The sequence below is a fragment of the Meles meles genome, chromosome 7 (genome assembly GCF_922984935.1).
Source record: "Meles meles chromosome 7, mMelMel3.1 paternal haplotype, whole genome shotgun sequence".
Lineage (NCBI taxonomy): Eukaryota > Metazoa > Chordata > Mammalia > Carnivora > Mustelidae > Meles > Meles meles.
In genome coordinates, this window is record NC_060072.1 from 46669527 (window position 1) to 46692791 (window position 23265).

General features: G+C 38.2%; 1 protein-coding gene and 1 long non-coding RNA gene across 2 annotated transcripts in view; both read left to right on the forward strand.

The window, feature by feature from the left end:
• TSPAN8 (tetraspanin 8) overlaps nucleotides 1–6041 on the forward strand; it is a 30336-nt gene extending 24295 nt beyond the window's left edge. The window contains exons 7-8 of the mRNA XM_046012789.1: nucleotides 1731–1814; nucleotides 5745–6041. Of these exons, the coding sequence (XP_045868745.1) occupies nucleotides 1731–1814; nucleotides 5745–5798 (138 nt within the window). The 3' untranslated portion in view covers nucleotides 5799–6041. The remainder of the gene's footprint in view (nucleotides 1–1730; nucleotides 1815–5744) is intronic.
• A 9875-nt stretch (nucleotides 6042–15916) lies between these two features.
• On the forward strand, nucleotides 15917–18654 carry LOC123947134. Its single transcript, XR_006819708.1, has 3 exons — nucleotides 15917–16238; nucleotides 17472–17667; nucleotides 17926–18654. It is a non-coding gene; the product is annotated as an uncharacterized LOC123947134 (long non-coding RNA).
• Nucleotides 18655–23265: the final 4611 nt, after the last annotated feature.

Genomic DNA, 23265 nt, shown 5'->3' on the forward strand with positions numbered 1-23265 from the left:
AGTTTCTGTAACATCTGAAGATTATTTTCATTTTGGCATTGGTGCAGTAATGGCTATTGAGGTTAATTATATAGTAGGAAATAGAAAGTATCTTGGGGGACATTTCTCTCCCGCTGGCTGTCACATCCCTTTTGCTAATCTCATCACAAATCAGGAGACCGTTCTAAAGGGGAATTGCTATTACTAGTACTTAACATAATTCACAGGGAAAGTTATCCCAACTAGACTACAGAGCAACCATGTTTTGTTTTTTTTTTTTATTGTCGAAGTTATATCCCTAAGCGGTTTTGTTCTTACTTTTTATATTCCTTCCGACCTAGTTTAGTGATGTGGTATCTCGAGGAAGGTGAAATAAATATGGTATAAATGAATGCAGTTGCCACTTTTAGGATGATGAGGGCATTAGTAAATTCAGTTGCAGATTGTTATCTGTTGCCCGTTAAAGATGTTTTTCCGCAGGATAGATTTCTTTATCCTGAAAAGTAATAGACATTCCCTCCAAATTCACACATAATTCAGCGGAAGATAGGCTGATAGCTGCACCAGTTTCCCAAAAGGAGGGTCATAAATTCATAAAATACTTCCATCTGCCTTGTGTCATTTGCAAGATGTCTGGAAAAATAAGAAATCTGGAATTGCCATAATTCACATTTCCTTTTTTCCCCCCTTCCCTTTGCCAAGATAACCTCGTTATCTGCAGGGGAAAGGGGGGAGAAAACTCCTCAAATACAATGAATGTGACTCAGTAGATAAGATTATTAATCTCATAGTTAACCCTAATAATTTACTCTAATGTTTTACCACTTTGGATCAGATGTGAATGGAGAAACCCATTACATTCAAGAATGAGAGGGAAGAGACTGTTTTACTCAGGCTTATGGAGAACTTTTATTTTATCAACTGTAGCGATATTTTGTTAGCCCTCTGTGCATATAAGACTATCACAGGGATGATATATTTTCTGGCAATACAGATAATACCACTATTACATTATGCAGTATTTTTCCATTTTGAAAATTACCCATGTAATTTACAATTGTTGGAATTTTTAGGTCTGGTCTGAAATGTTATAAGCTTGAAATTGCATGCTAGTTTGAATACATTTCAACAAATGTGGCAGAGAAACTACTTTCTCAATTCTCATTTTTATCTGAAGTAAAGACAAAAGAGTAGACATAGTATTTTTTTCCCTTTTAAAATAAAAATGATCCTGATATAAATTACTAAGGGATTTTTTTTAAAAAAAACCTTGTTTTAAAAATGAAAATTTGTTTTACAGTTAGCTAAAACAAAAACCAGGGAACACTTTGTTGCAGATTATAAACCTAAAAAAAAAAAAAAAAACCACACACACACCAAGTGATAATAGCTCTAAAATGAATAATTGAAAATTAGGATAAAATTATTACTTATACCTAGAGATCCCTAGATTTAGCAATGAGATAATTGAATTTAATAGTTTGATTTTACTTCTCAGTGCATTTTAACATATGAACAAACCACAATTAACCACCTTTTGGAGCAGGGAGGAGTGTGGTGTGGTGGAATGGCGGAGTGGAGTAATCTAATTCCTTTTTGTTGACTGTGTTCCTCTGTAGCAGTGTAAAAAGCCAACCCAATGGGGGGGAAATCTTAATTAAAATAAATTTTAAAAAATTTTAATAAATTAAATAATAAAATAAAATTTTCATTAAAGGTAACTTTTTTGTTTTTGTTTTTGTTTTTAACAGCCATGCATTTCTTTCATAAAAGAAGTAGTTGCAAAACATTTTCTCATAGTTATTGGAATAGCATTTGGACTGGTGTTTATTGAGGTATAGTATAACCTTGCATTATTGACTCTTCATTCATTGCCTTGTTTATTCATTAACTCTTCCAACAAATATTAATAGTGAGCCAAATATAAACCAGGTGCTTGAGAAAAACACTGGGTGCCAACTGCCCAAGGTCCAGCATCTTCTTCTAGTGGTCTTCCGTCTGGGAAGAGGATTACAATCTTATCAGTTCAGCAGGGCTGAGACCATTATTTATGAATGATCTCTCCACTGGGAAACAAAAATTGAATTAATTTCCACACAGTTCTTAGTCCCAGATCCTTTTCCTGTTGAAAACTAGCCCAAGAGTTAAGTTTCCTGAAGTTAGAAGAAAAAGCACCAAACAAAACCAAAACATGACCTCTACAATTTCTTATCTCTCTTCCCAGTTTTGAAGTAGAGAAAAAAAACTCAAGAGTGTGGGGAGCTCTTTCCCTGCTGTTCCATCTAGAGAAATCTAATAATTTTTAAAAACTAGAGACAGGCGTCTTAAAAACTATGGATTCACTTGAAGAAATTTTAAAGGAAATTTAAGATTTATATATTTACACTCATCATTTTGATTATTGGTGTTGAAAAAAAAATCCTGTATAAGATTTTTATCTTGATGAATTTTCTTGGCATGGGTTTGTCTAAGAACCCAAAGGTGCTTTTTACGTGGCCTAAAATTCTTTGCTAATAAGATGAAATAAAACTATTTCAGAGAAGCATTTTTGGAATCATTCCAGATCTTGGTTAATTTAGATATAACGTGAGTCAATTCACTCTTGATCCCCTGTGAGGACATTGGCAAGAATCCTAATGATGTGTGAGGTGTCTTCCTGCTTCCTGCCCCAGAGGGCTGGTTAGGTCAAGGTAGTAACTTCTGCTTCACTCTCATAATTTGCTATACAATGTCCTCCCTGGGATTTCTGGTAGCTTTCTAGTTCCTACTTTGCTACTTTACCAACAGAGAGGAATTTTAACTGGGATTGAAGCAATTTGGTGTTCTGAGTGGTCTTCTAGGTTACTAGTAGAGTTTGAACAGCAAGTTGAGCTATTGAGTATTACTTCCTTATAGTCCAAATTAATAGGCCTAAGAATGACATATTCTGTGTCAGTAGATAGGGCTAACTTTCTTTTTGTCTGACATATGATGGATGTCACCAGGTCTGCCTCTCTTTTGATTCTGTCTTTTGTAAAATGTCTTTTGCTGCTGTGTTTTGGGTTCATGCAAGTTTAGAAACATGAACTAATGGTTGAAGAGATGAGTAAGGAATCACACACAGATGTACTCATACTTTTATAAGCATAAAACACACAGACGTGTGTGTTGGTAGAGTAGACTTTAAATGAATGATTGAAAGATCAGGCTTCAAATGAGGTATTCAGTGTAATTGTCAATATAAGTGTCAAATCCATGTTAGACTCAAATTCAGACAATTGACTCTGTCTGGCTACAAACCACTGATGCTTTTAAGAAACTTCTCGGAAGCAAAGCCAGAGAAAATAAGGACATAGTCAACTGGGAACTGGGAAGATTGATGTCTCTCATATCATAGCCAAAGGTTTTGCCAAGAATCTAAGTACATCTAATGGAAAATAAGATTACAAGAGGAATAGTATTTCAGTATTTTATGAAATTGGTATATTCCATGTGTTTGTTGCATATTTAGTATTTTACTGGTGTGCTAAAGACATGGATAGCAAAAGACCTTAATAGAAAACTTCCATGGAGTAACTTATAGGTATGGAACTTATGCAGTGGTGTCATAAAGTATACCTTTTTCTGAGTTAACGCCAGTTAAATTAAGTATGATTTCTAGACTATCTGTAGATATAGCAAAGAGTTGGTTCAAAGAACTCTTTGCCATTTTGTGTTGTTCACTCCCTCAATCTAAAACCTGCCCCCCGTCTAGGATTTGAAGAGAAAAAATAGCATTTTATATTCCCCCTCTTTTTATTCAAAAAGGAGCTTTGAAATTACCCAGTCTGTAAAATTGTATCCCAAAAATGTGCATTAGTCTGCTTATAGGCATTAATACCAGTTGCCTAACACTCAGGCCTTTCTCTGTTCTGTTTCTCAAACTCAAATTCAAGAAAACACAAACATAGAGAGAAAAGTCCCTCTAATAACTATTTTTAAGATGAAAATAGAAACAAATATCTTCCTGCAGAAAATATATTCAAAGTATTTCCATAGACAAATATCACACGAAAAAACCACCCTCTGACATTTAGACCTTTGATGATAATCTGTTTAGGCAGAGGCTGTGAGGGGCTGGGCCAATAGTTATTTTCAAGGCTCTGTTAAGACCACATCCCTGAGGGATTTTTCTCAGATAGGATGTCAGGGATCTGTGCAAAATGCTTTATTTTGTAAGAAAATTTTATCTATAGACATTGGAATTCTCATTATTCAGTGCAAATAACCAGACTATCCTATGTCTCCTTATTTGAGACCAGTACAAAAAATGAGAAGCACTTCTACTCCTCATTTTAATTAGGGAGAAAAAGAGCTATTGGCAATGATCGTCATTACTTTGTAAGATAGACATTATCTTGACAGGAGATCCTAGAAACAGAGCAGTTAAGACAGAAGGAAATGAGAATTTGTAACATTTTTTGGACTGCTTCAGAACATGGGAAATTGTGCACACTACTTAGCACGTTTATCCTGAGTCTTAGCACACATCACTATCTGATGAATCTCTTTTAATTATTTCAGTTTTTATGAACAGTGATAAAGTATCTTTTCCAATGCAAGAAAATGTGATATTAACTGTTTAGTCTGCTGATGAATAGTGGACTTCTATTTCAAGGATGTGACAGTGAATAACAATAAACAGTTGCTTTATCTCAATATTTTGCTCATTTTCTTTTTTTATTAATTAATTGATTGATTATTGCCCATTTTCTTTCCTCTTTCCTGATACTTGTCTCCCAGACTGAAGGCTTGGGACTATGGCAAAAAAAAAGAAATTCCAGGGCTTTTCCAGGCCATTCTAGAAAAACATTATGGATGAAAACCATTATTTTTGCAGAGAACTGGTGTCTACTATTTTGTTTTTAAGAAGGAAGAAATATGGGGCAGCGATTCTAGTTTGAAATGCATTTCCAGGAAGGAATTAGTAAGCAGGATGCCTCAGTACAATAGGAACACTTGGGATGACTCAGCAGAAATGGTCCCTTGCTCCCCTCCTGCCTCTGGTGTCTGTAATACACACAGAGCCCTTCCATCATTTCTGCATGGGAGCCACAGCAGGCCAGGCACTGACTGCGGAGTCAACGAGGGCACATTTTGGGGTCCCTCATTCTTGGGAGAGCCATTTAATGGGATGGAAATTATGCCTCAGATTTTCAGCTGTACTTTTTCACTTCAAAGGAAATTCCTGAATTAAGCTATTCCCCATAGATTTAGAAGCTTTTTAAGAAAAAAAAAAGTGACTTTCTTCATTCCTCTTGGCAATGCCTAAAAATATAACAAGAGAAATTCTAGACTCCTTGATTTTATGCCGATGATCTAAACCAGATGATTGTATAACCCTTCTGTGGAAGCAGTAGGTATATCTAGCGCCCCCCCCCCCCACCCCGCCCTGCCAAGGCCTAGGTTCTCCACAGCTCTAGGATACATGTCCCACAGAGGGGTGTGTGTGTTTGAGAAGGATGGGGTGCTCTGGGGGCAGCCAATACTACCCAATGAAATAGGGCCAGTTAGAAGCGGAGTGGCCAACTAAAAACTCGGATTAAAACACAGAACTACTCAGAGAGCTTTCTTGATACTCTTTTGTCCCACTGGAGGCTCCAATTTCCCAAGCAGGGAGATGACTTAGATAAATAAGATTAAAACTGTCATTAGCCAGCATCTTTCATGTGTAATGTCCTTTCTGTCTATTTATAACGTCTCCAGCATTTTAAGTTCCATGTTAATCTTGTTATTGTATTTTCTAGGTCCTTGGTCTTGTATTTTCTATGATCCTGTACTGCCAGATTGGGAGCAAATGAATCTGTGGATGTGTCCAGCTATCCTCCATTGGGCCCCTTTAACATTTTTCTTTGGTTTTGTAACTTTAAATATACAAGTGCCGTACACGTTAGGAGCAGCTGTCTGATTCAACTATTTCATTGAACTAGATCACAGGTATCATCCAGACATACTGAACATATTTAAGATGTGAGTGACACAAGGAAAATGATATGAATGTTATTTTTACTCAAAATAAAAGTGACCTTGTGCATGCTGGTGAATTTCCATGTCTGATCATTGTGTTCAGGTCCTACCACCGTGCTTAGAACATTCATCCAGAGCCCCGGGTGGATTAATTTTCATTGCTAAGTGACAGGTAGGGCCATAGTTAGTTAAAGCAGGGGATCAGGGCTTTTCAGAAGCAACACTCTCTTCTGTGTGTGGTGTCCACCATTGGTGATAAGATTGAGTTGAGCATCTGGTTGAAAAAATTGAGAGTGGCCCAGCTCAAGGAGTGAGCATTTCTTTTCTATGTGTGCTAATGTTTACTAATGGCATCTCTTCATTTCCTCCTAGCTGTTGAGGTGGGGGTGGGGCAAGAAGGTCTGAGTGCTGCCTTTTAGGCTCTGAATCTCAGGGACCTCTTTGGATCTTCCTCTGGCACATGGATAAAAGTGCTTTTATCTTGCTAGTTCTCAGGAGCATTTTTACATTTTACTTTTTATTTAGGTATAATATCCACACGATGAAGTGAACAAATCTTAAAGCTCCACCTGTGCAAGCACTTTCCAGATCAAGATACAGAACATTTTCAGCACACCAGAATGTCCCTTCATTCCAATGTGCTGGAGCTGGCTCCCACCAGCTCGCGGGGGCAGACTGTATGCATGATATGGGCTCAGTGACTTCACATTGGTAGCTTGAAATCTACCATGGTGAGAGGACTGATACCATGGAAATGGGCAAATGCTATAAAATCAGGATTTTTTTTTCTTTTGATAGTTGGTTGGTAATCATTTACCAGTATCTCATCACTCTCCACAAATACTTCCCAAAGGTAACCACTCTTCTGATTTCTATGGCCATAAATTCATTTTGCCTATTCTTGAACTTTCTAGAAATGGGATAGTAAAGTATGCACTCTGCCTTCTTTTGCTCAACATTTTGTTTGTGAGATTCATCTATATTATTGTATGCAACTCTAGCTGATTCTCATTGCTCTGTAATATCCCCCTGTATACGAACCTATTACAGTGTATTTACCCATTCTCTTGTTGATGGGCGTTGGGTTTGCTTCCAGTTTGGTGCTAGTATGAATAAAGTTGCTGTAAACATTCTTTTACATCTTTTAGTGCTTATAGGTACTGATTTCTGGATTCATATATTTAGGTTTAATAGATTCTATTCAAGAAATTTTCTGAAGTGGTTGTGCTTATCTATAGTCATACTAGAAAAGTAGGATAGACAACCTCCTCATCTGAGGAGGAGGAAGGAAAGAAAGGCAGTCATTATCAAAGGGATCAGTGTGGGGAAGGAATGGGAAATGGGGAGCAGGGATGCACACTGGGCTGGGGTAGGCAACCTAATTCTGTGCTCCCCTGTTGCTGATAAAGATAATTAACTATCCTTTTCTGAGCACCTGTCACCACCTGGGAACTAAGCCAGAAACTATACTTTTATTGTCATATTTCTTCTTACCACATCTTTATGAGCTAGATACTATTTATCCTCATTTTGCAGGTGAGAAAATAGAGACTTCTGTGAATTAGGTAACATGCCTAGGGTAAAACCATTAGTGATTGGCAGACCTGGGATCCAAACCCTGACAGTTGCCTTCTAAACCTCTCAAACAATTGCCTACCAAATGGATCATGTTCTCCTTGGCTTTCCCATATGTCTATTACCATACTTGCCACATTGTATTTTAATCACCTGTTCATATGTTTGTCTCTGTTAGTATACTGCAACTTTTTGAGGGTATCGATTGTTTCTTATTTGTCTTTTATGTCCCTTGTATCTATCACAGAGCTCGACACAATAGATACTCAATGCATTGTACCTAAAACTAATACTTGGAGTTATCAAGAGCATTCTCTGTGCCTAAAAATAATCTAAGGACCTTGCATAGAGTAATTCATTTAATCTAGAACAACCCTCTTAGGCTATTAGTATTGTTGGACCCGCTTTGCAGACAAGGAAACCAGAGATGAATGAGATTAACTAACTCTTCTTAGGTCATGCAGTCACCAAGTGAAGGAGTTGTGATTTAGTCGAAGTGACTGGAAACCTGAGGTCTTTATGTCATTTGCCCAGTGTTGTTGGGAGAAACAGGTAAGGAAATGAATATGGAAGTGATTTTTGCATAGTGTCAGGCACATATTAGGACATTTTATGGCAAACCTCTTATGGTATCAGTGATATGAAGAGCTGTGTTAGGGTAAGCAGGAAAGCAAAAATCCTCTTAGCTATTTCAAACAATGGAAATACAATGCAGGGATTTGTTGTATTAGTCAGCCAGGACTGCCTAAACAAAACACAACAGACTCATTGGCTTAAACAACAGAACATTAGACAGCAGAGAGAGAGAACTCTCCATTATCTTCTCTCATTAAAACACTAATGCTATCAGATCAGGGCTCCAACCTCATAACCTAATTTAACGTTAATTACTTTCTTACTCTAAATAGAACCACGCTGAGGGTTAGGGCCCAAACGTATGAATGGAGGGGGCACAAAATTCATCCCATACAAACTGCTTACACAGGTAAAAGGAAAAGTAAGTGGCCAAATGGGAAGACAAGGTAAACCAGAGATCAGCAACACTGGGGAATCGCTACCACACTTAGACCTGGAGGGACAGAGATCCCAGGATGCAGAACCACCTGGTGGAAGATGGAACCGTGGCAGGGACAGCAGAAGGGCTGGTTAGCAGAGTTGGAGCCATGGAGGTCACTCAGCAGCTATTGTCACAAACAGAGAAAGGGAGAAGTGCCCTGGATTCTTCCCTTTGGCCCACTCAAATCTTTTGCCAGTAGTCCCCTTGGCTGAACTCATCTAGAAGCCTGAGAACAAGGGAGCTTGGGAAATGTAGTTTCCTCTGATACAAAGCCAAGCTAAGAATGGCAAGGACTGGACTGAGCAGAGGGAAAAGACTCATAACAACTGGACATTTAGAGAGCAAGCAAAAGAGCTGAACTTTTTGATGGAAGATGATAGAATTGTTGAAAGTATAACTGACATTTAAATTTTTCATGAGAAATTGTACAGAATTTCCTGGATTCTTTCTGTTTTGATCAACCTTCAAAGCATTTTAAGGATAGGGAGGACTTCATAGCAGTTGTTCTTTACTGGGGGCCATCTGTCCCTCAGGGACTATGTGGCAATGTCTGAAGACAGTTTGGGTTGTCACGACAGTGGGAGAAGGGGAATGTTACTGGCATCTAGTGGGCAGGACCAAGGATGCTGCTGAATATCTCATAATGCACAGGAATGTTCTCCCATAATGAAGAATTACCAGACCAAACTGCCCTGAGGGCTGGGATTAATTGAGAAAAACTGCTTAAGAGAATCACATCTGAATAACAAAATATCCTCTTTCCAGGGGACAGTAAGTTGCATGTTACCATGGAAAGCAAACTGGAGAGGAGTCAGGAGTCATCCTAGACCAGGCTCCCAAATGAATAGGCTGCTTGCTGGCTTTGGGATTTTTGCAAGTCACATAGCTTGAAGTTTCTTCCATTGCAATTAAGACATTTTATCTAGAAGAAGTTATTTATCTGCTTGTGATAGCTCACGAGAGTTTTAATTTTGGTCTTTGGTACTGAAGGTGATTATGAGGGAAGCTTTTATTCTCTTGTAGTATAGTAAAATTAGTTTTAAGAATAAGCTCATACTTTAACTTCATTCCTCCCAGAACAAACCACAATATTCAAAAACATTAAATTACTTAACAAAGGTGAAAGAAAATAAAAGATAACTGTTGTTAAATTGAAATTCAGTATTGATGGAAATATTTCTTCCACTTAAGAGAAATGTAGGAATTATGTTCATGATGCTTAAGACTGGTCTGTTGCACTAATTTAGATACAGGTAATTATATTAGATTTTAACAAATGTCCACTTCCCTGTTACCACCATCCTGTGTGATCTTTCTTAGTCCCTCCTGAGGTAGAAACAACTAATGGTCTACTCAGATCCTTGTTTCTTTGTCTGCCTTACTCTGGTATACCCTGATTTTGTTGGCATACAATGATCCAAACCCTGAAACAGCACTTTGACTAAAATATTTTGTTTCCTGCTTCCTACTGTAGTGAATCTCCTCTTTTTTTTTTTTTAAATTTTTTTATTTTATTTTATTTATTTGTCAGAGAGAAGGAGAGAGAGAGAGAGCACACAGGCAGGCAGAGGTGGAGAGAGAAGCAGGCTCCCTGCCGAGCAAGGAGACCATGCGGGACTCGATCCCAGGACCCTGGGATCATGACCCGAGCCAAAGGCAGCGGCTTAACCCACTGAGCCACCCAGGCGTCCCTGAATCTCCTCTTTAACACACCTAGCAAATGCACAAACTAAGAACACACATAATTAGTGAGTGTTTCTCAATTCCCATTGGTAGCAGGCAGATCCCATTTTTAACTATTCTTACAATAATTTAAGAGCATCTTTTAAGAGACTGAATTTACTGGACACATCATAGAGCTTTAAAGTAGGGTTTTATCATATTGATGAAAGAAATACCATCTGTCTGATGCCTGTAATCTCAATTGACCAAGAGTCACATAATTTGAACTGTGAACAGTTGGAAAAGTGTAACTTCTGTATCCCAGAAAGGATGAATGTCTTGGGTAGTAATGCAAGCCTTTCCCAAACACCTTTCCTTAAGAGCTGGCACTGTACTAGACAAACACAGCCAGCTGGCAAAGGTGGGATATTGTTCCAAATTGTCTCAAGGTCTGCTTCTGGACTCTTCATTTTGTTCTATCCTTGGACTGATACCATACTGTTGAATATTATAAGGCTTGATATAAAATAAAAGAAGCTCTCTCACTTTGTTTTCTTTTAAAATATTGTGGTTATTCTTTGGCTTTACATTTCTGTAGAAATTTTAGAATCAGCTTGCCAATTTACACACACACACACACACACACACACACACACACACACAGCCCTGCTAGAATTTTTATTTAGATTGTTTTGAATTTATAACTTAGTTTGGGGAGAATTGACATATTTATAATACTAAGTCTCCCCATCCTTGGCATGGCTATCCATTTATTTAGATTTTCTTTGATTTCTCTTAAAAATGCTTAGAATTTGTCTGCTAGAAATCATTCAATTATTTAAATTAATAAGTAATGTTAGCAAAGTTGTTGGATTTAAGGTCAAGGAACACAAAATTGTATCTCTGTATAACAATGATAAAAATTACACATTGGGAAATTTTTAAAAAGGTATCATTTATAAAAGAATGGTGAAATGTCAAATACCTAGGAGTAAATCTAATAAATAATTGGAAGATTTCTAACAGAAAATTCATAAAACATTATTAAAAGGAATTATTTTATATTAGAAATTTTTGTGTGTTGATCTTTAATCCAATAATCTTGCTAAACTTACTAATTAATTTTAATAATTTACCTGTAGATTATTTTATTTAAGGATTTTCTATGTATACCACATGTCATTGGCTTGTAATATACAGCTTTCTTTCTTCCTTCCTTCCTTCCTCCCTCCTTCCCTCCTTCCTTCCCTTTCCTTCTTTCTTTCTTTCTCTCTTTTTCTCTCTTTCTTTCTCCCTCCCTTCCTTCCTTCCTTCCCAATATTTATCCATTTTTATTCCTTTTTTTAAAAAAATTTTATTACATTGACTAAACCTCCAGTGGAGTGTTAAATTAAACTGATGTCTTCCATGGGTGTGCAATGTAGATACATAGGCTTTTTACACATTCTAGAATTAGGATATACTTCTGCTAGTTTTGTAAGTAACCAAAATTATGCTAAAATTCAGCATAGCCCTAGGGACTTATGTAAAGAAAAAACCATATTAAACATATTCTTGATTAGATGTTTCATAAAGTCTGAAAGAACAAAGAGATTTGGAGGAAGAACTTGGATGAAGGAAAAATAGGAACGAACAACATTGGACTAGGGACAAGGACCAGCTCCCCAGACATCTATTTTTCCCCAAGGAAGATGGTAATGGGCATTGGACTAGAGAGAAACACATGGTCCTAAACACATTTATATTTTACATTAGCAGCACCCACATTTGTCATTACATGAGCATTCAACCACTTGGAAAGCAGTCTGAATAGGACCATGACTTCCAAGTAAAAAGAATCTGGGTTTAAATTCCAGCTCCAGCATTGTGTAACCACAGGAAAGTTGCTTCATCCCTTTGAAGCTCAGGTTCTCACCTGTAAACCAGGGATTCATACTTACTGGGATCACCATGAAGAGGAAATGAGGTAATACATATGTGCCATCAGTTATATAAAAAATGTATGAGAAATGTTAGTTTTCTGCACCCCCCCCCTTTTTTTGGTTTGAATTCTTTCTGTTGTGTTGTGTACTGTTTCTTACATAAACTGTATTCTTTTATCTTGGTCTTTCTCTCTTTCCTGTCTCAACATCACCCCTAAATGTCCACACTGTTCAGTCACATAGGACCCTTGAGGAGGAAGTGATAGAGTGGAAAGCAGAAAAATCTGCCTTGCTTCTAGCTTTTGTATTTAAAAGCTTAACATTTTAAGACAGATGGGTTATATTCATGAGCTCTGGGCCTCTTTGCCTTCAGATGTGTTTTGTATTTCTTCAGTGTTTAAAATGTTTTTAATAGCTCCTAGCAGTAAAAAGTTGGGACAGTTACTCCAAAACTCTGGAAGATCTGTTACAGCAGGATCTGCAATTTCACAAGGAGGAATTTGCTAGAACACTACAGTGCCTGCCTGTTGAGATGGGCTGCTCAAGCTTCACTTTGGGAGAGCTGCCATGGACCTGCTCCTTTCATCTACATACCCTGTCAGTTGTCGTAAGCAGTCAAGTTTGTGTGTCCTCCCTGGGACATTTTATGTATTTAGAGTACAGGTAAGTATTTGGGAGAAGCAAGGGAGAGAGATTAGAGCACTGTTGACCCCTCACCATCTTAGAAGAGGTGTCTCCCAGACCCAAACTGTAGGCAAGAGACAGGGAGAGGAGAAATGTGTGAGTGTGACCATGTGTGACTCTGTGTGTATGTGTGTGCATGAACCTAAGTAAGACTTGGCCAAGCACCTAGGGAGGGCTTGCTGCTGAGAAGGAATGGCCACATGGCGTATGTAGTAGACATAAATGTTCTGAACAGTCTCGCAACCAATTCTGGCACCAAATTAATGGAAAAAAATCTTGTCTTGTCCTCTACCTCAGATATGGATTTGTCTCTGAAATGGCCATGAGAACTGAAACGAGGTCTTTCTCATGGTGCTCTGTGTGCAGTTCTGGGGCCTGGTGAGCAATCATCAGATGGGGTGCTCCAACACTCCCATGATACTCTGGCACTGAGGTTTCCAGAAACATGCTTAGATTAAGTTTTATCTCTATACATTCACCAAATGTCCTTCTGTACTCCTCCCCACAGCGGGCACTTAGAGTTTAGTCACAATTCTTTCTATTCATTTCTATGAATTGAGAGGGTTGACTTCTAGTCTTCTTGAACTCTGCCCCCAGGTCACCACATATTCTTGAAATATTGTCTTGTAGCTTCCACAATCCTACTGTCTGCTCTTTCTCCCTCACTCTATCTGTTTCCAGCTCCCTCATCATCCCTCCAATGGACACAGTCAGATACTCACACATCGCTTGCTCTTTCTGTGTCTGTTCTATATTCTATTACTTACCATCTTCCTTCTGGACACTCCTTTCATTTGGGAGTTTCTCAGACTTCTAGTCTTAGTCTTCTTTTCATCCCACTTTCTCTTTCTTGCTGATGGTAACTATTTCCAAATTCCTAGCAGACTCCCAGGACTTCAGGATCCATTGCCGGCATCTGGACTGCTCTCCTAAGCCCCTGAGTTGAATTTTTTAGGTGCAAACGGAGATGGTTTAGACAAATCTGTTTCTCCTTCTGCCTTTTTGATTTTTGTTATCAGGATTAACAAATACTTAGTCATCCAAGCCAGATACCTTGGAGTCATCTTTAACACCTCCTCTTTATCTGCTGTATCTAACTGGTCACTCCTTCTTTTTGAACCCTCTACTGTACCTTCTCTCTTCCTCATCCTTGCTCATGGCCCAGGTTCAGGCCATTTGCATTTCTTTTTAGGATCATTGCAATAATCTTTTGATTTTTTTTTCTACCTTTACTTTCTCTCCAAATCTACTCCCCATGGTGCCACAGGAATATTTCTGAAATGCAGATGTTACCATGTTTCATTACTCTCTCCCAACTTTAGAATTAACTACAAAGCTCTTTGTAAGAACTAATTCCACTGGGGCACCTGAGTGGCTCAGTGGGTTAAAGCCTCTGCCTTCGGCTTGGGTCATGATCCCGGGGTCCTGGGATTGAGCCCCACATCGGGCTCTCTGCTTAGCAGGAGCCTGCTTCCCTTCCTCTCTCTCTCTCTGGCTGCCTCTCTGCCTACTTGTGATCTCTGTCTGTCAAATAAATAAATAAAATCTTTAAAGGAAAAAAAAAGAGATTAAAAAAAAAAAAGAACTAAATCCACTTTTCTCTGCTTATCTCCAGATACTCTTCGAAGCATAAGGACTTCACAAACCAACCTTTTGTTTTTATGTTATCCCTTTATATCTTTGCCATATTGCTCTTTATGATTGGAATGGCCTCAATACTTATTTGGTTGGATCTTTCAAAGTCTGGCTCAAATGTGACCTCCTCAATAAAGGTTTTATGGGTCCATGGGGACTGAATTAATTTTTCCATTCATCCGCATTTTCCCATAGTACATTATACTTAAATATAACTTATTCTAATGTATTGTAGCTAGTTTTTGGTTGCCTCCATTTATTATGAGCTCCTTGAGTATTCCTGAGGTCTTGAATTGTATTTGTCCTCCAGGCCCAGGCATGGTACTTAGAATATATTAGAGGTATACGTTGTTGTCATTTATATCACCTGGTCCATTTGAAGAAAGATATCCATCCTTACTTCATAAAAATCTTTCATTGAATGTCAATATTTTTATTAGCATTATAATAACAATAGCTAATGCATGTAGTGCTTATTATATATCAGGTATTGCTCCAAGGAATTCACATATATTAACTCAACCAATTCTCACAATGACTCCATTATTAAAATTGTTATCCTTGTTTTACAAACAGAGAGGTTAGGTAAGTTACCAGAAATTAATGGAGTCAAGCTTCAAACCCAGCCACCTTGGCTCCACAGCTTACGTTTTGAAACTACAACACTATAATGTATCTCTTGGGGAAAAAGCTGATTTGTTTAAAGAACAGAATTTTAGATTTTTTTTTTCCAGGGTAGCTGAATCATTAAGGGTAATAGTTGAACATTAACGTATGTTGACATATTGCCTTAAGTCCAAATGCATTGGTCTCCTTCTCCCCACCCTCATACTGTGTGTACATCTCCATCAAAACCTGTATCACACTATATTTCAGGGCTTTGTTTCCATGTCTGCCTCTTTAATCCAGCTTAGAGCAATTTAAGGCAAAAACTGTGTCTTTTTAAACTTAGTGTCCTAACGACACATAGCACGGTACCTGATGATACTTGCTCAACCAATGTTTGTTGAATGAAAGAAGAAGAAATAGTGCTTGCATTTTTAAAGACATTAAAATGGCCACATCCCTAAATGAGAGCTGACAAGTCCTATGACTTACTACCAATTCACTTATCTCCAAGAAATATCTGCAGATTAGAATATCCTGTCCTTTTTACTGAGAGGAGTTTGTTCACTACGACTTTGTTCTCCTCTGTCTATGGGTGGTGATTAAGTCTCTAGAATCTGGAATCAGATTTGTCTGGATGTCTTTACAGGACTGCTAAGAAATTAAACAAGGCAATACATGCAAAATATTCTGAACATACAGTACAGTTAGTAGTCCTTAGGTGTTAGCAACTATAATATCATCAGTATTATAAGAATAAATAGACTTGGCATTGGTATTTAAATATTCACTTATCAAGTTTTGGTTTTGATTATGAGGCTTCTTCGCACTTCAAAGAAAGCTTCAGACCATCAAAGACTTTATCTTCAAAGATCTGAATTTTTGAAATGGATTTTGACACCAGCTCCCCCACAGAATGATAAATCTTCTCAGAATCTCCTTCCAAGACTGTTCTCCAGCAATCATGTTGAGCAGTGAAACCAAAAGCCAGGGAAAGGGGACGGGGCCAGGAACTGAGCCACATGGAATGACAGACAGTAAATGGAAAGGGATGTAATCTGGGAATCATGGTGATGTTGAACAGCATGCATCAAGCCGAGCAGAGAGACAGCTCTGTTGGCGTTCCCTGCAAGGTGAGACCCTAATAAGTCATGTCTACTTAACGCAATCTGAGCATCAATTGTGGCAAAGCCAAGAGTAATAACTTACCCAGGCGAACACAACGTTGCACCTGGATCGTGCTATCTCCAAGAGCGATTTGCTATGCTATTTCTAGTGAGTCCAATAGAACATGTTGTACTCTGCAGAAATTATGATTTTGGAAAACAGGTTAAGGTTCATGGCAAATTTTGAGATGGAAATAGTCAAGAATGTCATAAATAAGCAAGAAATCCTTAATAAGTTCATAACTGGAAGCCATAGTAACTGGCAATTGGACTTCTTTTTTTTAATAACCCCAAAAATGCTTAATATAGAAACAGGCAAGTCAAGAAAACTCAGCCCAGTAAGTACTCAGGAATAAAACGAGAATCAAACGTGTATAATGAGCACTAGGATGTGGTGAGGACTTGTTGACTTGGGGAAAGCAGAGTCTCATGGGTCTAGAAGCTGGAGCCCAGGGTTGTAAGTCAGGCTGTGGGCCTGGCTCTGTGCAATGCTGGCTAAACTCCCAATACCTTTTTTATCCTTGTTAATTATCCCTCAGTGGCTTAAAATTCTGGACTTTGGAAAACACTTTCCAAAGATCTGACGATTTAAAAATCCTTAGATAGAAACAGCAAATTTCTGATGGAAGAACCAACTTTCTTTCCTGGGAAGCATCCAGCCATAAAGAGTCTAAAAATATCTTGGACAGCATATATTTGAGAAATATAAAGCAGAAATTCTATTTTCCCTACTACCCAGATTATTCTCATATGCAATTATCCTGTATCTTTACAGTTAAATGGTAGCAGTAATGTGTGCCTGGTGAGAGAACTGGGAAACTTACATTTTCACTTCAGGGGAGCAGGGGAAAAAAAGAATGGTGTTGGGATTGTGAGACTTTAAGTCTCCAAAGAAAAATGACTATTCCAATGAGCTTTTCTGAGATGGCCAGATTAAATTACAATGTTGGATTATCTACTGTGAAGAAAAAGAAAGTATTGATAACATTGGGAAGGGCATCGACATTTATTAGGTAGATCCTAGCTCTTTTTCAACCTTGAGGCTAGACACCCCAATTCAGTGTCTCAATACCAATGCCTGGGTCCCATTTCTAGAGGTATTCATTCATTCATTTCTAGAGGTATTCATTCATTCATTTCTAGAGGTATTCATTCATTCATTTCTAGAGGTATTTATTTATCTATTTATTTATTTTCTAGATTGTTAATTGATTGGTTGTTACAATGTGCACCTGCAGTTGAGAACCATACCCTCAGAGGAGTCCAGAGAGAACTGGTTCTTGCTCCCCAGTAGCTCTTTCTCTGTCCTGTTGAATTTCATACATTTTCTCAGGCATGTTCCTGCAGAGAACCTGCATGCCTCTTACCATAACAAGATCACCTTGGAACACATCAGGTAATTAACTATTTTCCACCCTCGAGCCTGGGTACAAACATAAATTCAACCTCAGGCCTTCCATGGGTTCCATCTTGGCCCTAAATCCAGAGTGGAATTTAAGGCAGTGCTGCCTTTCTAGAGACTCCCTTTCAATTTATAGCCATTATCTCCCCAGGGTTCTGTAGCATGCCTGATATTTAGCAGTCTTGTATTGAAAGCAGCCAACATTGTTCTTTTCTTCCATTGTCTAACGTGGATTGGTTGTCTTTTCTTTAGACTGGTATTTCGCTTCAGATGCGCCTGTGGAGTAAGATCCAGTGGCCAACGCGATGGAGCCTCTGCCATTTGGCTCAGGATGATCTAGAGGTGCACAGCTTTCCTGAGATTCAAACTGTACCTCTGCACACTACCCCAGGTCTTACCACCCACATGCTCTTGCTGAGGTATGAGTGGTCTGAAGATCTGTGTGTAGTGGCCCACTTATATACAGTCCTGCCTCTACGAGACAGTTAATGGCCTGTCGACAGAATGGCCAGGAGCAGTAATCACCTGCCAAGATCGGACTACAGCAGTTACATTCCTATCACACAACAGTAAAAACCCTCTTGGCTTGCTATGCTCTATGTGAGACTTTATGCACCACTTGGGGGTGGGGGTCCTCCCTCCCCATACATTCAAGTCCGTGGTCCAGGAATCCAAGCCCTGTGAGAATCCTCTTGACAGGTTTCTTTGGTCTATTATTCTACTCCTGGTGTTCAAAGCATGTACACCAAATGTTGAATTTGAGATAATACTCTCCAAACTATAAAATCCTACCACAGAGTGAGCTACCCAAGAGATATACCAGCTTCAAATGGGAAAAAGAAGGAATTAAGCCAGGCAGGCTCTGGCTTATTGTCAGATGAATCCTTCTACCCTCCCTGGGGGAGAGAAGACCATGGGATAGAGAAAACTGGGGGAAAAATTATTTATTTATATTTACTTATTTAGAGAGAGAAAGAGACATGAGTGGGGGGAAGGACAGAGGGAGAGGAAGAGAGAGAATCTCAAGCTGACTCCCCAGTGAGCATGAAGTCCAGTGCGGGCTTGATCCCAGGGTCTGAGATCACGACCTGAGTTGAAACCAAGAGTTGGACACCTAACCGACCGAGGCACCCAGGCGCCCCTGGGGAAAACATTTTTAAAAGGATAATAATACTAGCTTATAGACTGATACAATGTTGAATGAAATATGGTGGTAAATGAGATATTTATTGGATAGTAGATTTCAGGTTTTCTGTTTCAAATCACACCCAACTAAGATTTTTCACTGAGACTTATTTTTAAAGAATTATTTGGCATTAATTATACACTTGGAGTAAATTGGAGCAAGGCCAATAATTATGGAAATCTCTTTACCGAGAACGGGTTTGGCTTTGATTTTCTATCCTTTTTGCTTTCTTTCAAATTTTATAATTTAAAGCATTGAAAACATACAGACAAAAAAAGAACAAATGCATTGTTCTGTGCCCTATGACTGAATGCATTGCTGGATTCAGATATGTGCCATACAAAAAAGAAAAGATATAAATCTTACAGACACGGCTTAAGTTTTATTTTCCTCTGCCTCACCCAACTTCTCTCCTTCTTACCTCCCCAGAAAAAAATATGTTCTTAGAAGTTAATGTTTAAAATTCTTACTTATTTCTTATTCTTTTTTTTAAAAACATTTTTAAAAAAGATTTTATTTATTTATTAGACAGACAGAGATCACAAGTAGGCAGAGAGGCAGGCAGAGAGAGAGAGAGAGAGGAGGAAGCAGGCTCCCTGCTAAGCAAAGAGTCCGATGTAAGGGCTTGATCCCAGGACCCTGGGATCATGACCTGACCCAAAGGCAGAGGCTTTAAACCACTGAGCCACCAGGCACCCTGTATTTCTTATTCTTAAAATAACCATGTAACTTAAGTTTTACAATTTTATTTACTGTTTATTTTTATTTGGGTCTTTAAAGACTTTATTATTTTGGACACAGAGAGAGAGAGAGCGAGTGAGCACAAGCAGGGGGAAGGGCAGAAGGAGAAGCGGACTCCCTGCTGAACAGGGAGCCCATCCCAGGGCCCTGGGATCATGACCCGAGCCGGAGGCAGACACTTAATGGACTGAGCCACCCAGGTGCCACCTAAGTTTTAAACTGTAGAGGAATGATGTCAACCTGCCCACAACTTCCCACAACTGGGAAAAAAAAGTTCAACACTGTGATACTGAGACTTATTCAAAGGCAGTGAATTCATTCTATGAGATGCTCCATTCTGTGACCTCAGTTATTCACCTATCAAGAAACAGCTCATTCATTTCTACTGCTTTGGAATTATCAACAGGCTCTACTCAGCATCCCTGTGCGCACTCACCTCTCCTTACACACATATAGTACAGTTTCTCCAGCCATGATGCCAGGAATGGTACTGGGGGGACACACGGAAATGCCCATCTCCAAACTGACAAACTGCTTTCCAAAATAATCCAAAAAAAATAATTGTCACACCAGCCAATATTGGTTACGTGTTTTGACTGTTGCATGATTGGTTCTTTGGAATTTTATTCTTTCATCTGTTTGAGTTTTCTGAGGCTTCAAATGCAGTTGTGTCTCTCCAAGATGGTTTGGGTTTGCTTCTGCTAGTTACCTGGAGATACAACCCAGCTGAGTGGTTTGAGGTCTATCGGTTTTTATTAGGCATCCCACATTAGCTAGGCCCTAGGCTTTTCCTCTGTCCTTGCCCATGCAGCTATCAAAGTAGCCATCAAGGTCTCCCGGACCTACCTAGCCAAATTGCCCAGGACGAAAGCTGGCTGTGGTACACATGATATTGCAGAATTCTAGCATTCCATCGTTTTTGGCTCCTGTGTGTTATTTTTTTCTTGCCAGCTTAGCAAAACCTTCAAAATTATTTTTAATATTTATTATCTTAGAAATGTAATACTTTAATTCAAAGTATCTACTCTGTAATGTGCCCAAAACAGAGATCACAGTTAGGTCTTCGATCAATCTGTAATTTGTTTTTTGTTTGTAGAAAGTAGAGAGGCATATTTTTCCTTCCCAAATGAATAGCCAGTTGTACCTGCACCATTTAATAATTAAACCATTCTTTCCCCATTGACTTGTAATGTACCTCCGTCACATGCCAAATTCCTGTATATATTAAAAAATGTGGATCTGTTCCTAAGCATTCTTTTCCATTCATTTAATTTTCTTATCTAACTTGGTAGAGTCTCATTCTGATTTAATTACTGAATGTTCGAAAGAATAGTAAAATGTGAAACCTCCCTTTTAAAATTATTTCATTGAAATTGTTTGTCTATTTGTAGGTTTTAATTCTACTGGATGATTTTTTTTTAAAGATTTTATTTATTTATTTGACAGAGAGAGATCACAAGCAGACAGAGAGGCAGGCAGAGAGAGAGAGGGAAGCAGGCTCCCTGCTGAGCAGAGAGCCCGATGTGGGGCTTGATCCCAGGACCCTGAGATCATGACCTGAGCCGAAGGCAGAGGCTTAACCCACTGAGCCACCCACGAGCCCCCATTTCTACTGGATGATTTATAGAATGAATTTGACAATTACAACAAAAGAAAATCGTTAGGTTATTGATTGATCTTGCATTTAACTTACAGATTATTTTGGAAAGACTTGCTATCTTTATGATATGAAATCTTTTCATCCCCCCCCAATCCATTTTATATCTTTCAATGAAATTCACCAAGACACAACGATTCAAAATATGTTGGCACCTAAATAACAGTGAAAAATTCAGTAGAACTTTAAAAAGAAATAGATAAACCCATTCAAAATTGCATATTTTAACACATCTTTTTCAGTAATTAACAGAAAAAGCTACAAAAAAGTTTACAGAAAACTCAGGTAACATTATTACTTATCTTGCTTTAATTGACCTTACAACATCACACCAACAACTACAAAATACACATTATTTTCCAACACGCATGGAACATCAGCCAAAATAGACTGTATTATATATAGTAAGTATTAATAAATTCTAAAAGGCTAAAATCATACTGTAAGTTCTATCACCACAGTGAAAATCAACTAGGAATCAATAACAGCAAAAATCCTAGAAAATTCCCAGGGGTGCCTGGTGGCTCAATTGTTAAATGTCTGCCTTCAGCTCAGGTCATGATCCCAGGGTCCTGGGATGGAGCCCTGCATCAAGCCCTGCATGGAGCCCCCGCATCAGGCTCCCTGCTCAGTGGGAAGCCTGCTTCTCCCTCTCCCCCTCCCCCTGCTTGCGTTCCCTCTCTCACTGTCTCTCTCTCTCTGTCAAATAAATAAATAAGATCTCCAAAAAAAAAAAAAAAAAGAAAAAGAAAATGTCCAAATGTCTGGACATTAAGCAACATGTTCTAAATGACTCATAATTTTTCTTTTAAAGGCAAGATAAAATTAGCAAGTGTTTTCAACTAAATGAAAATAAAAATATAACATATCAAAATCAGAGGGGTACAGCCATAGCAATGTTTTTTGTTTTGTTTTGTGTTTTGTGTTTTGTTTTAAAGATTTATTTGTTTATTTATTGGAGAGAGAGAGAAACACAGCAAGAGAGGGAACACAAGCAGGGGGAATAGGAGAGGAAGAAGCAGTCTACTCACCAAGCAAGGAGCCTGATGCGAACTCAATCCCAGGACACTAGGATCATGACCTGAGCCAAAGTCAGACACTTAATGACTGAGCCACCTACGCGCCCCCTATAGCAATGTTTTGAGGGATCTTTCGTTTTCAAGAAGGTGTAAAAGAGCAAATTAAATTCAAAATGTAGAAAGCAAAAAAATACTAAAGATAAAAGAAAAAAAAGTGAAGTAAAAACCAAATGTTTAATCACTAAAATCAACAAAGTGAGAAGTTGGTTCTTTGAAAATATTAATAAAATGAATAACCACCCCCCACAGCAGTATTGATCAAGACAAAGTAGAGGCAAAGAAAATTTTTCCAATATGAAGAATGAAAAAAAAGTATTTTACTGACCCTTCAGTCATTAAAAGTATAATATCCTATGGACAACTTGATGCTGATAAATTTGAGAACTCCATTTAAAAGGATAAATTCCTTGGGAATCACAACTAATCAAAACTACCGAAAAAGAAATAAAACATAAATTATTAGAACTAATAAGTAAATTTAGCGAGGCTGCTGGATACAACATCAAAGAAAAAATGTTTTTCTGTATACTAGCAGCAAGCAAGTGAAAAATGAAATGAAGAACAATACCTTTTGTAGTAACATCAAAAAACGTTAAACACATAGGACTAAATCTAATGAAAGATGTGTAAAAATACTTTGGAGAAAGTTGCAAAACAGTTTTGTGAGAAATTAAGCAAGTCTTAAATACATAGTAGGATATACCATGTACTGAATATATCCCTTTGTTTACCGTGAAAAAAAGAACAACATTGGAATATGTCCACTTTTCCCAAATTGATCTATAGATAAAAGCAATCTCAGTCAGATTCTCAGCCCTTTTTAAATGGAAATTGGTGAGTTGGGTCTAAAGTCTGGTGGAAATGTGGTATCTAGAAGAGCCAAGACAACGCTCATAGAAAAACAAAACCGCATGACTCTTAGATTGTAA